This window comes from Xyrauchen texanus, chromosome 43 (genome assembly GCF_025860055.1).
Source record: "Xyrauchen texanus isolate HMW12.3.18 chromosome 43, RBS_HiC_50CHRs, whole genome shotgun sequence".
NCBI classification, from domain to species: Eukaryota; Metazoa; Chordata; class Actinopteri; order Cypriniformes; family Catostomidae; genus Xyrauchen; species Xyrauchen texanus.
This window is the reverse complement of record NC_068318.1, coordinates 22,903,881-22,920,038: the sequence shown is the minus strand read 5'-3', so window position 1 is coordinate 22,920,038 and position 16,158 is coordinate 22,903,881. Positions and strand designations below refer to the sequence as shown.

The 16,158-nt window shown below is 41.4% G+C and overlaps 1 protein-coding gene across 1 annotated transcript in view; it reads right to left on the bottom strand.

Annotated features, from left to right (window-relative positions):
* Positions 1-11,532: 11,532 nt before the first annotated feature.
* The window catches only part of foxo1b (forkhead box O1 b), a 48,875-nt gene continuing 44,249 nt past the window's right edge, over positions 11,533-16,158 (bottom strand). Inside the window, exon 3 of the mRNA XM_052116668.1 lies at positions 11,533-15,373. Within this exon, the coding sequence (XP_051972628.1) occupies positions 14,192-15,373 (1,182 nt within the window). The 3' untranslated portion in view covers positions 11,533-14,191. The remainder of the gene's footprint in view (positions 15,374-16,158) is intronic.

Genomic DNA, 16,158 nt, shown 5'->3' with positions numbered 1-16,158 from the left:
CCCTGACCCAGTCCCCGTTCTGTGGCCGCCTCCCAGGCCTCCTGATCCAGTCCCCGTCCTGTGGCCACCACCCAGGCCTCCTGACCCAGTCCCCGTCCTGTTGCCGCCTCCCAGGCCCCTGGCCTTCCGCCTGATCTGCTCTGGTCTCCTGGCCGCCCGTCTGGTCTTCTCTGGTCCCCCTGGTCTCCTGGCCATCCCCCGGGTCTTCCCAGGTCTCCTGACTGTCTCCCGGTTCTGCTCTGGTCCCCTTTGTCTCCTGGCCGCATGCCTGATCTTTTGTGGTCCCCTTGGTCTCCTGGCAGCCTGCCTGATCTGCTCCCTGACCTTACCATGTTCCTCTGCTCTCCTTGCCCCTTGTGCCCCCTTGGACTGCCTGTTTGCTCCTTGTTCCCCCCTGAGCCTCTTGTTTTCCCCTTCACTCCATGGACGATTTATTTTTTTGGAGCGTTTGGAATCTGCTCCTTAAAGCGTACTTTTATGTTGAAATTCCTGTTAGTTTTGTAGTCCTTTGTAGTTTAATTCCTTGATTGGTTCTCCCTGATTATTTCTCATTCCCTAATTGTTTCCTCAGGTGTTCCTCGTTCCCTTGTTTGTTCCCTTGTGTATTTAAGCCCTTGGTTTCCCTGTTTCCTGTAACTTGTTTGTTTTTCAGTTTAATAAAGCTGCGTTTAGGTCCTTATACCTTGCCTGCCTCGTCACACATACTCTACGTTGCATTAAAATATGTACATAAATACAACGATACAATATCTTTTATTATTTTAAATATTATTTTATTATATATTGTTTTATATGATTTTAACCACATTTTAGATATGATAAAAAGCTGTAAATATTTAAGAATTGATTTGTTTTTTTAATTTATGTTGTTGTCTTTAGTTATTGCATGTGTAATAATGATGTGATTTGTTAGTGCTTGAAATTTCTTGCCAGCTACACAAAAGTTGCAACTTTGGAACTTAAAAAGCTAAAATCCAATTCCACATATAAGTGCTTGTACTATTAAAAACAACAACAACAACAACAACAAAAAAAAAAACAGTTGTATGAATATTACCTGCAATCACTTATTTAACACTGTGGCCATGGGAAAGTGAACATTTACAGTAACAGCAAAACATTTCAATTCCATTTTCACGTGTTGTGCAAAGAAATAGATCAGCTTCTTTCAGCTTGTTGAACATGCATTTTCATTTGGGCATTTCTAAGCGCCAAGCGCGTGAGTCTTTGTCATATTAACAGATAGATTCTGACCGGATTGCTGCAAAACTAAAATAAAAATTTGGTCAAATCATCGTGCAATGCAAAAATATCTTCACTTCTCTGCTATCGATACCAGACACGATACCAAGAAGGAAGTTGATGATATTTAATTTCAAAGAAAACTAAAATCAGTGAGCCTAACAGCTGAAACCGGGACATTATTATTATAATTTTTTTAGCGAATTGACGGGACAACAACAGGACACACCTCGTAAAACCGGAACCGACTTCTGGTCACCCTAGTTTTCTACCTGCTTTGCTTCTCATGATGTACTGTAGTGATCCCCTCCAGCTGTCTTTGCTAATGTAATGAGGGCAAAAGACATCTGCTAGTGCTATCGCCGCCTAGTGGCATCTTTATGTTAAGGTGATAGCGGGTTTAAAGGTTAAAAACCTATCTCAACAAAAACAATAACTAAATATTTTTAAAAGATTATTTTTATTTTATATTTGTTTATTCAAAACCACGGAAATGTATTTGAGTTTATCTGCAGTTTTTTCAATTATGCTTATTTATATTTCAGTTTACAAATATATTTTTTTTACATTTATTTTTCGTTTTAGTTTAGGATAATAACCTTGTTCTACACCAAGCAAAGTTTCTGCGCAACTGATTGCTGAGGGGTCGCCGTGCTTTGTTAAAACTGTGTATATTTGCTGTTACAATACTGTTACAACGGTTGCCTATGATGCTTACATAAAATACAGCCTACTGCAACAATACTTGCTTGGAAAAGAAATTATTAAAAATAGTGAGCAATTTCAGGTTCAGCCTTAAAATCTGAGTATGATTGGGGTTTCATTTTAAGGCACGTGCAGACCTCTAGTGTGTGCTTACCAAATTCAAAACACTGCCCCCAGTGGCCAAAGCCATAAGTGTTGTTTGGTTAAATGTCCACATGTCACAAGCGAGTTTTTTCAAATTTACAAGATGTTATACAGTGAAGAAGAAAGCATATTTTGTAATGTGTACCCCCAACTCAAAACCCCAAACCTAAACCTAACCATCAGTTGAGTAAGAACTGTAATGTTAGAGGAAAAATGCAATGTCATAATTGCACTTCCATGTGATCAAGTTGTTAAATCAGGGATATAATCTTTTCATTCATCTTTTTGAATGGCAATTAAATAAAGCTTTACTACAGGCCTACTTGCCCCAGCTGTACTGCATGTTGACACACTTAAACTAAACTTGATGAACTTCATCTGAATTCTCAGTGGGGTTCTATTTTGGCAGCTGAGAGAGTTTGCCAGGCAGTTTCTGGCTGAGGAGAGACATGCAGTCTCACTTGCTCCCTGAACAAACCGTGGCCTGAGCCTCTCCTGGATGCTTTAAAATGGGGAGGGGAGAATAAAAATGTTTACACAAACCAAGTCTCTGTCTTAATAAATTGGCCATTTATGATCTGATGCAGGTGTGTGTGTGGGTAGATGCCTACTGTATTAACTAAATAGAGCCTGTGCTACAAATAGATATTAGAACTTCTGACAAAAAATGTGAACTTAATCAAATAGTTTTAAAATGCACTTTAACAAATTATTTATATAACTATAATTATTTGAAAGCAGTATACCGGACACAAAGTTGAAAACTTTGCATCTTCTTATGGATTTATTTTTTCTCTACAGCAAATCAAATGATTTTGATTGCATCTTTAAAGCACTAAAAAGGTCAATGTGGTTTCTGTCCAAAATAAGTGAAGGAACCCGATTGTTGGTGCAAAAAAAATAAAAATAAAACAACACTACAGTAGTGCCTTTGAGGACAAAACTCTCTCGAAGGCAGAAGAGCACACAAATTGACAAAAAGAAGATGACAAAAATTGCATTTCACAAACATTAAACCCCTTACAGCTTAGAAAAAGTCACACAGATGCCCTTTGGAAAGTCAGAGAGATGTAAGTTCATTTCTTGGTGTGTCCCATAACATGAACTCATGTCCTAGAGTACTGTGTCCTAACATGGCTTCTCTTTTTTCTCGTTTTTTTTCTAATCCCTGACAGTGACCCATCATGAGGAACATATGGGGCACATATGTTCCTCCCAGCTCCATTCTTCAGCAGACCCGACCAAGCACAGAGACCAACCAAACTGACCCAGCCATCAGGGACAGTGTGTTGCCCTTTCACTTAACCAGAGCTGTCAGTCAATGATTCAGCTCTGCACCTATAATATGTCTTCATTGTCTTAGCCTCTTCACCTTGAATTCATATGGTAAATGTATTTTGTATATGAGCTGGGACAGGGCCATAAGGGTGGCACAGGGTGGCAGATGCCACCCTAAAAATAACACCCCACTTGCCACCCCAACTCGGACCCCGCTCTTGCCTGGAGATGGTGTGCAATGGCTTAACCCATCAATGTTGCAAATGGTCCATAACAACGTTCTAACTGAGTGTGTTTACACATGCACACAAGTATGCTAATAACTACCAAACATCAGCTTAATAAAAAAAATCAGAGGATGCAAGAAAACAGTGTTTACATGACACATGAAAACATCAGGTTTAAGGATGTCCAGTTCACAAACAAATCGTTATTTTGAACCGATTCACCAAATTGGACTGAATCGGGAACAGTTCGCATCTCAAGCAGAGAACTGGGAATAATATTCAAGGATCGTAGCCAGGAAATTCCTTTGGGTGGGCTTCAATAAAAATGGAAGGGCCATGTTTTTGTCCAGATTTTTTTTTTATCTACAATTTCCTTAACAACAGAGAAGTGGCACATTCAAAGAGTTTTTTTACACTTTCAGAAATCAAAATTTATGATTTTTTTTAACTATTTCATAAATGTATATTTGAAGTCAAAGAATAATCTCTAATATTCTGGGTGGGTTTGGGTCTAATTTGACTGGCCCCAGGCCCATCCCGGCCTTGGTAACATTATCCTATAAATATTATGATGAATGCTTTTGCTAATGCTTCTTTGCAACAAAATACAATCGGACTGAATGATCGAGTCGCAACAGTTCTTGAGCCTTCATTTCTTATTTATCAATTCATTTAAAACAGACAAACAAACTCTGCTCTGATGTCAAAACATACACAGGCATGCAAACAATACTTGCGCACATTAGATAAGTCAGTGAGAATGCCGGTAAAGGTGTTTACATGCAGAGCAAAATCGGGATAATGGACAGAAATCTGTTGATCGGTGTGTTGATGTGGGCATGGCCAAGCGACATATCTGAGGAGAGCAAGGCTGGGAGAGGAAGAACAGTAAGTTTTGACACCTGTGGGAAATTATATCTAACAACTGATCTTTTACAGTGACAGCTGGAGGGGGATAAAAGGACAGTCCAGACCGCTGGAGGGGAGAGAGAGACACATGCAGCTGGGTGTTCTGTGTGTTTGTGTTGTGCTGAAAAGGAAACCTGGTTGTGTTAGATGGAAAAGTATGTGCAATAAAGATATGTGGCTCCTTCTTCCTCCTTCAAAAGAAATCTAGAGGCCTGTCACAGATGTGCCGAAATGAAGAAACGCCGTCATGGAGTCCTCGCCACTGGCTGAAGTAATCAAGACCCACCCAGAAGTGGTCTTTAGCTGCGACCCCGGACCCACCCATGGCCGTGCCGCATGTCACGCTGTCCAAGATGGGTCCTCAGTACAAACCAGAAGCTTTCATCAAGCTCTTCAAGTGAACGGCTGAAGCGTGGAAGTGGTTGAGCACCCAGTGGGCAGTCCGCCTACTGGTGCTGTTGTCTGGGGAAGCCCAACAACTTCCTATGGCCAACGACTGAAGCATGGAAGTGGCTGAGCACCCAGTGGGCAGTCCGCCTACTGTCGCTGGTGTCCAGGGAAGCACAACTCGCAGCCCAACTACTTCCGGTGGCCAACCTCCTGGTGTACAAGGACTTGAAGGCCATACAGTAACAGGTCGGCCACAGCTCAGAACAACATCGGCAACACTTCCCCTCACGCACGCTTGGCGAGCATGGCCTCCTGTTTGCATTCGCCCAAAAGCTCTGTGACACCTGACGAAGGTGGGTGCTGGCTGAAGAACACGACGCCGGTAAGTGCTTGATCTGGTGATACTGGAACAGTTCATCACCCGGCTACCGAAAAGAACGGCGGAGTGGGTCCAGTGCCACTGCCCGGTATCACTGTATGAGGCAATCCAGCTGGCTGAGGACCATTTGGCAGCATATCCAGGGGCCAGCGAGCCCTCTTTTTCTCTTTCTCTCTCTCTCTCCCCTCCCTCCTCCTCTCCTTCCCCCTGTCATGTTTTCTTCCCCAGAAATTATGACCCCAAAACTTTGACCTTTGAACCCATGGTTTTCCCTAACCCTCTATGCTCTCTCCCACAGGTTGGTGAATCTGCTGATGTGGGTGTGGGCATGAAGTCTGGGCCAGTCTTCTGGAGCTGCGGGGAACCTGGGAATTTCCAGGACTTGATGCATGGAGGTGGAGACATTAGTCCGGATCCCCAAAGTGCCACAGGCCACCCCTGATCGAGCAGGAGCGTACCAAATACCCGTGAGTATTAAGGGGGGTACATACCAAGCCTTAATGGACTCAGGTTGTAATCAAACCTCCATTCACCAAAGCTTGGTTCAATCCGAGGCTTTGGATACAGGCCGTGGGTGAAGGTAAGGTGTGTGCATGGGGATATTCAAAATTACCCTGTATTTAAGAACATTATTCAATTTCGAGGACAAACGCATAGTGTTGAGGCTGCGGTTAGTCCCCGCCTCTCCCATCCACTAATCTTGGTTAAGAATTGGCTGGAATGTATTACTTTGTGTGGATGTGTGGATGGGTCCTGCAACAAAACGTATCGGTAAGTGGTGTTTGAGATTTTCTGGCTTGCTGTTATTCCAGATGGCTCATTAAAATCCGATGACGGGTCACTTAGTGCAGGAAAAAACACTGAACCGTCTAATGGCCCATTTCTATTGGCCGGACATTCGCATGAATGTCAGCTGGTGAATCCCCGGCAGTGTTGGGAGTAATGCGTTACAAAAGTAACGCAATTACAATAATGTATTGCTATAATGCATTACTAACTGGTAATATTATACCCGTTACAATCTCAGTAATGTGTGTTACAACGTATTTTAACTTGATATTAAGTGGTGTTTTGTTTTTTTAAGAATTCAACAACACCACGAAACATTTCGGCACCAGAGAAAAAAAACAGTGAGTAAAAGAGTAACGTTATTTCCTGTTGCCGTAATTCGATGTTTGAGATGATGACTGCAGAGACTGATTCTACGTTTGCGAGATGGACATACTCCCATAATTTTCAGTTCATCAGAGACAAGGATAAGAACATTATAGTCAAGTCCAATCTATGTGCTACACAGAGGGAACTCTCTACATCGAGAAATAGCACTAGTAACTTAAAGAAACACCTGGACCGGTGCCATGCTAACACTAAGCTAACCGAGAGAGCTGCAAGTGCAGAGAAGAGAAAGAAAGCTGAGGATGAGAGCGCGGGCAAGAAAAAGCAACATAAATTACGTTTCTCTCGGTCTGCCATGCTACTTGTGAAGAGACTCGTGGCAGAGTATGTTGTTGAAGACATGCTGCTTCTATCAACAGTAGAATCAACGGCTTTTAGAAAGCTTGTCTGCAAAATCCCCATCAACACCAGCAATGTCAAGGTAAGCTTGTCATAACATTGTCATAAAGACTGATTCAGTATTAGGTCACTGGGCCATGCCGATGCTATCTATCATGTTATTAGCGACATAACGTTAATGTATATACCTGTATCCAAATATAATTTAACCCATTTAGCACAGCATGAATTTAATATTTAGCTATCTTCTTAAATTTACAGCATGTACTGCCAGACAGAAAGACATTTGCCAAAGAGTTGGATAAGGCATATGCTGTCATGGAAAATGAGCTGAAGAAAATAACCGAAGCCCAGCAGTATGTATCAACAACAGCAGACATATGGAGAAGATTCAGGGGTCAACATACATACGATGCAATTGCAACAGAGCTGGAGGAAATTTTTTCTCAATATGGACTGACCAACGATAAAGTCACTGCATGTGTGACGGACAACGGGAGTAACTTTGTGAAAGCGTTCAAGGAGCATCAGCATTTTGAGTCCAATTAGGAAGAGGAGGTGAAGGGCGATGGTGAAGTGGACTTCATAGACCTTTAGAGTTATCTCCGATGATGATGATGCCCAGCATGGGCTATGTGTACTGCCTCCCCACCATAGATGCGCAGCCCAGACACTTAATCTAATTGCGAACAATGAGGTTGATAAATGGCAAGCATCTAATCCAGAATCAAGGGCTTTTTATCGTAGTGCCACAGCCAAATGTTCAGTGCTATGGACAAAGGCCAGCCACTCCACAGTTGCATCAGAGTCCCTGGAAGAGGTCAATGATAGAAAGCTGATTGTCCTCACAGTAACACGGTGGAACTCATTCTATGATGCCTATGCTCGGATCACAGAAATGCCCCTCACTGACATTAATAACCTCTGCTCACAGCTTCAGATTAAATTTATGAACGACAGGGAATACCAGTTTCTCAAGGAATACTGTTCCATTATGAAGCCTTTCACAGTTGTGCTGGACATCCTACAGGGTGAGGACACTTGTTTTTATGGAACTCTTCAACCAACGCTAGATGTTCTTATGGCCAAAACCGTAGCAATGAAAAATGGTCTATCGCAAATTACCACTGGGTTGCCTGAGGTTATTGTGGGAGCAATTAAAACTAGATTTGCCGCAACAATTGACTCCAAGGATGCACTATTGGCCGCCATCTCACTGCCCAAGTTCAAGCTGTGCTGGGCAAAGGAAGAAGCCAGAAGAGACCACATCAAATTCCTCCTCACGATGGAGTGCCGCTCCCTAACAACAGAAGAGCCTGCGGCCCTGATGCCTGATGACCCTCAACCTGCTGCTGTCGCCTCCAGCGAGGATGACTTTTTTTGCTTTGACACACTGCCCAATGCCACAGCTGATGCGCCCATGTCAGTGGAAACAGAGGTAATGTCTTATTTCAGTTCTGCCCCTGTGATGGAAAGCCTGCACTAGTTTCCAAGAATAAAAAAAAATAAATAAATCGCACTCCGCTATAACGCACCGTCTTGGTGATGGATGCTTTCAGCGCCTTCTCCTGATGCGCTTCAACAGATATTTCTGTCAAGTGGGTAGTGGAATAGGCTAGCCCCACCACCATAGAACCATAAGTAGGCTATATAGGTCTAGGGCATAAGTGCCTTCATAGTTCTATTTATTTTACCTGCCTTGTTTGGCTGCATGCTACATCTGTTGTATATTTGGCAGTAACAGGTTTCCTGTTTAGACTTTATTTTTATTTTTTTAATTTCCTGTGTGTGTTTAGCCAATCTTAAATTTTTTGGTGAAGTTGGACTGAAATAACTGAGCTGTATTTCTAATGAGGTGTAATAGGCCCAAGCACTTTTACTTAATTTTTTTGTATTTTTGCAAAATGTGGCTAGCCTCACAGAGCCATTAGCTATAGGTCTAGCTCGAAGTGATTTAAATTTTACCAGCCTTTATTTGGTAGCCTATGTTTTAGTCATTTTTTGGCAAATAGCAGGGTTCCTCTGTTTGGCCTTAGCTGTTGTAGGCTATGTTTAGCTTTTAGTTTAGATTGTGTGTCTTGCCATGTCATTAGGTGATAGGTTACATAATAGTGGGCTCTGTTGTGTTTCATATGAATAGGCCTAGACTATAAAAATGTACAATTTCTCCATCATATTTTACCAGACTTTGATCCTTTGTCTGCTTTTGTGATTCTTACAGTGATTGTTACTTATTGAATTGCGCCATGAGTCTTCACTTCACATAATATTAAGTTGTTAGTAGCCTTGGGGGCCTACACAGTCATTATGCTATACCACATTGCCCTCCACTTGATTTATAATGAGCTTCAATAAACTCAATTTTGGCATTTTAGAATGCCAAGTCATACTTCCGTGGTTATTAGTATAAGTAACACATAAGTAGAGTAAAGCATTACAATTCAGATACAGTAATATTGTAATATAACTGATTACTCTCAAATGACAGTAACTAGTAATATATAATGTGTTACATTTTGGAAGTAACTTGCCCAACACTGATCCCTGGCCATCTCAAGAGCTGCACTGCTTCCATTAATCGAGGTCTCCTTCGAAAGAATTGGTATGGACCTCGTCAGGCCATTAGAGCGGATGGCACACAAGCATCACTCTTTAGAATAATCTCCCGAGTGGAGTTTCCAAAAGAAATCCTCACTGATCAGGAAACTATGTTTATGTCACGTACACTATACGAACTGTATGAATTATTGGGATTAAATCGATTCTGACCAGTGTTTACCATGCCCAAATAGATGGCTTGGTTAATATATTTAATCAGACCCTAAAGAATATAATTTGTAAGTTTGTGTACAAAGACACTTGAAATGGGAAAAAGTGGCTTGAGCCCCTATTATTTGCAGTGCTAGATGTCCCGCAAGCCTCCACGGGGTTCTCCCCATTTGAATAATTATACGGTCCTATGGTAAAATTCGGAGGAGGGACCTTCAAACAGCAAAAAAAAAAAATGTTCATACATTTTGGACTTGAGAGCAAAACTCTCAATTACCACATGAGAATTTGCTTCAGGCTCAAGAACTTCAAAGCCGTCTGTTTAATAGGGGTACTTGACTATGGGAATGTTCTTGTATTTATGGGGGCAGTACAAGGGTAGCACAGTGACTGGGCCAGTTCTGTGTGGATTATTGAAAAGTCAATGCGGTGTCTAAATTGAGTGCGTACCCGAAGCCTCAGATTTATGAGCTGTTTGATCGGTTAGGCGTGGCTCGCTTTTATTCGACACTGGATTCAATGAAGGGATTTGGCAGATCCCCTTAACTCCCATTGTTTGGGGCCCCGGCTACTTTTCAGCAGCTCATGGACCGAATCCTCAGACAACATGCTGCTTACGCCGCTGCCCGTCTAGACAACATCATTATTTACATAGACATTTTTCTGAGGGCTTTCCTGAGGTTATTGAGACGGGTGAGACTCACAGCAAACCCAAATAAGTGCGCAATTGGGCGGGTGGAAGTACGGTATCTGGGCTTCCACTTGGGTCATGGGCAGGTGTGGCCCCAAATTGATGAGACCAAAGTGATTGCAGCCTGCCTAAGACCGAAGACCAAAAAGGAGGTGATACATTTCCTGGGGATGGCTGGCTAATATCGCAGATTTGTGCCTAACTATTCAACCATCACCAGCCTGCTGACTGATCTTATTAAAAAGGGGGTACCAGATCCGGTCCAGTGGATGGAGCTGTGTCAGCAGGTGTTCATGAAGGTGAAAGCTGCACTTTGTGGCGGGCCGTTATTGAACACGCCTGACTTATCTCTCCATTTTATATTGCAGAAGGACACATTGGACAAGGGGTCGGTACTGTCCCAGATGGTGGAGGGGGAGTAGCACCCCGTGCTGTACATTAGTCGCAAACTTTCACTTTATGATAGAGGAGGAGCGTTTGGCCATCAAGTGGGCAGTCCTCACCCTCCAGTACAATCTGTTGGGGAATGCTTTCACCCTCTGTTTGGACCACGATCCGCTCCAGTGGATCCATCGCATGAAGGATACCAATGCACAAGTCACCAGTTGGTATCTAACTCTCTAGCCTTTTAAGTTTGAGGTGGTCCACAGGCTGGGGGCGCAGATGGCTGTGATGGAATTCCTCTCTAGAAATGGTAAGGAAATAATGACAGGCCGGAAGGTCCCCGGCCTGAGTCGGGCGATTAGGATACGTGGGCATGGTCGAGCAACATCTTTGGAGAACAAGGCCAGGAGAGGAAGAACGGTAAGGATTGACACCTGTTGGAAATGATCTATTATTACCAGTGAGAGCTGGAGGGGGGGATAAAAGAGCAGTGAGAGAGAGAGAGAGACACACACACACAGAGCAGTGTTCTGTGTGTTTGGTGTTGTGCTGAAAAGCAAACCTGGTTGTGTTAGACAAAAAAGTGTGTGCAATAAAGATTCACATTGAATTGTTTGTTCGGTTCCTGCATCCTCCTGCAGAAGAAATCTAGGGACCTGTCACAATCGTTTTTTGTTTTGACAGTTTTTGACTTTACTCCAATAAATGAAAGCCATTTTAGGCATCAACATGACCACGCATGTTGTCATCTTATTAAGCATAATCAGCGTAAGCTTGTGCCTGTGAATACGTACAATGTTAAGCATAACAATTTCAGAAAGAGACAATTACCAGCACCACAATATTTCATTTTCATATGATTTTTGTTTATCGTGATGTGGTAGATAAAAGAACGGACACAAACATACTTATACATTCTCACCAACCCAAATGCATGCCTCTACATACACTCGTACAAAATACAAAAACTTCAGATTCAGAAGCAGATTTCTCCCAACATTCAAACATTTTTAAATACAGCTACAATAATGACACTCTTAATTCTTATTTATATATTCATATCTTTATATACAATTATGGCTTCATATAATAGCTGCATTTTGTCTTTTGTTAACTTTCATCAACAGTTTGTCATCTGTGTTTAATTACATTACAGGATTATCATCCACTTCCTCCATGTAGAGCTAGTCTATAAAAGCATTGTGGTTCTGACAAGGACTGTACAACAAGTATAACTGGCTACAGTGCCATGGGAACACATCTCCCCATGTCAATCATGTCATATTACACAATATTAGCAAATACAAAAACCATCACTAATACATTTAGAGAATAATTCATCCATTAAGAAATTAGAGTCAAATCTATCCAATGACATTTGTAGTTATTATACAAGACGAAATCAACACTATTTACATGCCAAAAGATCAAAACAGACAAAGCAAAGACCATGTAAAAATAAAATCATTCAGCACAAAGTCAGTGATATATGTATAATTACATACAGAAGCATACAAAACCATACCTTTACTATTTATAGACAGTTTAAAATGACTATAAAATGCAGCTTTTTTTTATAGCTGTTAAAAATATATGCATATATTTAAAATATTATTAATAATTTACAAACCCTTCATGGTTCTCCTCACTGTTTGGCTAGAAAACTGTCCCACATGTTGAAAATCTCAAAGCATTAAATATTTTGCAGTTATGCATGTACTGTATAATGCATTCAACACATTAGTGTGTTACAGTGATATTTAAAAATCAGACAAGAACCCAGACAGAACCATTTTAAATGACACTAAATCATGATATAATATGTTTTAAATACAAAATGGAAAAGCATTTTGAGGAGCCTTTTAGCCCGACCCCCACAGACAGACTCAAATTAGGCTTGAAGTAAACTTTTTTTTTCTGGTGTCCTTCTCTGAGAATTCTAAAATACCAGCAAAACTAATTCTATATTTATTCAATCTTGCCATTACTCTTGTATTCATGTGAGTTTCATATTTTTTTGAAAACATAAATAAACTAATTACATGCATATTTACAGTATATAAACAGTATATATATATATATATAGACTCTAAAAATGTCAAGTGGCGTAACCATCAAGTAAAAACATATTTTGTTTACACTTTGAAAATAGTGTAGCTGTTATCAAATAGATATTTAAACTTTTTGTTTTTAGGTAAAATTATTTTTTAAACAAATATTGAATCGTTAATTGTATCATTCGACTACCTGAACTAACTACTGTAAATTAATAGCTCTGAAATATTTTTTCAGCAGTTTGAGAAAATCTCTTACTATACATACTGCAAAAAGGCCACAATACAAAATCTTTTAGGCTTAAAAAGTCTGGTGGGGTTCTTGGAGAAACTTCAGGGAGAACTTAAAATGATCATTAAGAATCTGCAATCCACACATACACTATAGTATAAATATTTCATTTACCAATCCAATTGGTGCAACAAAAAAATACATCTCTGTACAAAAGGCATTCAATTCAACACACTGAAATGTGAAAATTATCTGTAATGTACAATACAATATACATTTAAAAAAATCCAGTTTAATCAATATGACACAGTTCTGCCCTGAATTTTAGTGACGTACAGTGCCAATATGTGAGAAAAACGACATAAATATGAACACAAAAGCCATGATCTCTGACTCGCCGAATTATTTACAATTGGACTAACCAAAAGCAAATCCAGATTATGATGATTTCTGACAACCATGGAGTCTACTGGAACAATGCACTGTAAATTAGTACATAGTGAGCAATCACAGGCCTCTGCTGATTGGCTGCAGAGGTTCTGTCTGAAGTAAACAGCTGAGGAGGTGTATGTACACACTTCAAAGAGAGAGAATAAAGGAAACGGTGTAATAGAGTATTTGAACATTGTATTAGAACTAAAACTAAACATGTCATCGCTGCCCATAAGAGCTGAATGCTACTATGGTTTGAATATGAAACGCAAGTCTGCTTGATAACAGGCACAATGGATGATCCAAGACCAGTTTTACTGCTATCTGTTCAAGACAAGAACATAAATTGGGAAAAAGCAGTTAAAAGTTTTTTTACGATACGTTTTACAGTCCTTACAGATGAGGATAATGAAAGTCCTGCTTAAAGCAGGTTTGAGCTGACATAAGCTGGCCTCCCAGTCTGGATAAGATGGTGTTCATTTGGTTTAGCTGCTGGTTTTAGCTAGTCTCCCAGTCTGACTCACTGAAAAGTGCTACAACTCCCTCATAAATCCAGCAAACAGGCCAGCCTGGCCAGGATGGATGGCCAGCAAAACCAGCTTGGGCTGGTTTAAGCTGTTTTCTTTTTTTTTTTTTACAGGTTTAGCAGAGAAGAATGGAGTGCTTAAATGATTTGACCTTCATTCTACAATGGTCAACTGTTTATGAGATATTTACATACAGTATATATTCATATATCTGTTCTATACAATGGTGTGTCACATAACGCCATTCTCAATGACAAAAATACCTCTGAAACAGTCTACTAATGTGTATGAGTTTGAGCAGATATCGTTGTGTTTATCCAGATACCCAGTTTTGTGTATTGGTCTTTACCCCATGAGAGAAATTCTGTTGACTGTTCATGGGGTCAAAGTTGAAATCTAGCACATCGCCGTCCATAAGTGTATCATAAAGTACAGTTTCAACATCACATTCAAGCTGCTCAATGGACATATCATCCAAGTCACTGGGCAACCGCTCTGGATGTCCATGGTGGTGAGGACCATGTCCATGCCTGTGGATGCCATTGGTGCTGCTGTAACTTGGCAACCCTGCCTCACCACAACCTCTTCCCAGCTGTGCGTGATTATTATGAGGCAGGTGTGGTTGGGGCTTCATGTTACCAAGGCGACCAGGATGCCCATGGGGCAACATGGTACACCCATTCATGCCCATAATGGGCGAGGGCAACTGATGAAGCGATCGTGGCTGTGTATGCACGTTGTGATGGTGTGCGTGAGGGCCCATCATTTTGCCCCCTTGTCCCAACTGACCCTGACTAGCATAGGTAGGTAGCATCTGTCCCCCCTCCCCAGTCTGCGATCCCAAAGACTGCATTAGCTCGCCTCTTGGATTGGCATCTGCAGTCAACAGCTCTTTGAGCAACCCTGCAGCGCAGTTATACGGACCCATGAAAGGTCCGTAACCTCCGGGTTTACTGTCCGATAAAGTTGGTATGGAAATGGGACTCAGTCCCCCAACTCTTCTCTGTCCATACAGGCACTTCCGGTAGTCTTGTTGAACTTGGGATTGAGGGTGAGGGCCAATATTAGGGGAGTTGTAAGATGGGTATCTGGGACAACTCTGTATCATAGGCTGGGCGTTTTGGCTGCCCTGACCAGTATTTTTGGGTGAAATGAGGTTGAGGTTGTCAAGCAGATTATCCATCATGATGTTCTCAGAACCATGGTGAACCAAGGAACCTGCCACTTCGGACAAGCTGGGAAGGGGGCCACCCAGCTTGGTGCCTATGGCACCCGGGTACCCGATGTGGACCTCACCGGTCTCGTTCAGGTCCTCCTCAGGGAGAAAGGGTGAGCGGCGTCCGCTAAGGGTGCTGGCGTCGGAGCTGGCACGTGTACGAAAGGTGGTCCAGGGCTCGAAATCATCATTGCTGTGAGAGTTGGGGCTGCCGAGCCATTTTGGGTACTGAGAACCAGGACTGTTGGAACCACCCTCCAGTCCAGCCTGTAAGGACATCTACAAGCACAAAAGAGAGAATCAGAACAGTAAACAATGAAAACCAGGTTTAACCCATTACTGTATTTGTTTTAATTCTTACTTTGTTAGAAAACGTACTGTAGCGGCACCATGGTACAGTGATGGTATAAGATGATACTATGATGCCATGGTAATTTTATATATACAATGGCCCTGAATTAAATGTGCCATTCATGTGCCATGGTATTTAAATGGAATTAAAAATTATTACATGGCTCTCCATAATGCTCGATTCTGATAGGTAACACCATCTAGCGGTCTGATATTTCTGAATCATGACCACACATCCAGGGATAAAGTGATATTTCACCAGTCATCTTTTCTACTCCTTGTATCACACTGCGATCTCTACAAATAAGCTTATAAACTAGTTTCAACTCAAATCAATATTTCATGACCATTTATTTATTTGGCAAGTAGTCTCGTAATAAGTGGGATAATGAGCAGCCAGACATTCATTTTCGCGATACTAACACCTTACAACGCCAATGTAAACCGGAGGAGGAATTCAGCTGTTTCTGGAGACTTAGCTGTCTCTTTCTTCTCACATAGTGTCGCCATTTTAACTTCAATTAATAGTTCAGGTCAATTCAGTTATTTCTTTGGTAACCGTGTAATATGTGGGATAATCTCCAATTAGCTGGTCTTTATCATCCTGTTCACCCTGTCAGGTTTATTTTTCGATAATGACTATATGACTATAGATTAGCCCTTAAGAATACCATGGGATTGTCCCATGGTACTTATTTGTTAGTGTTGTAACC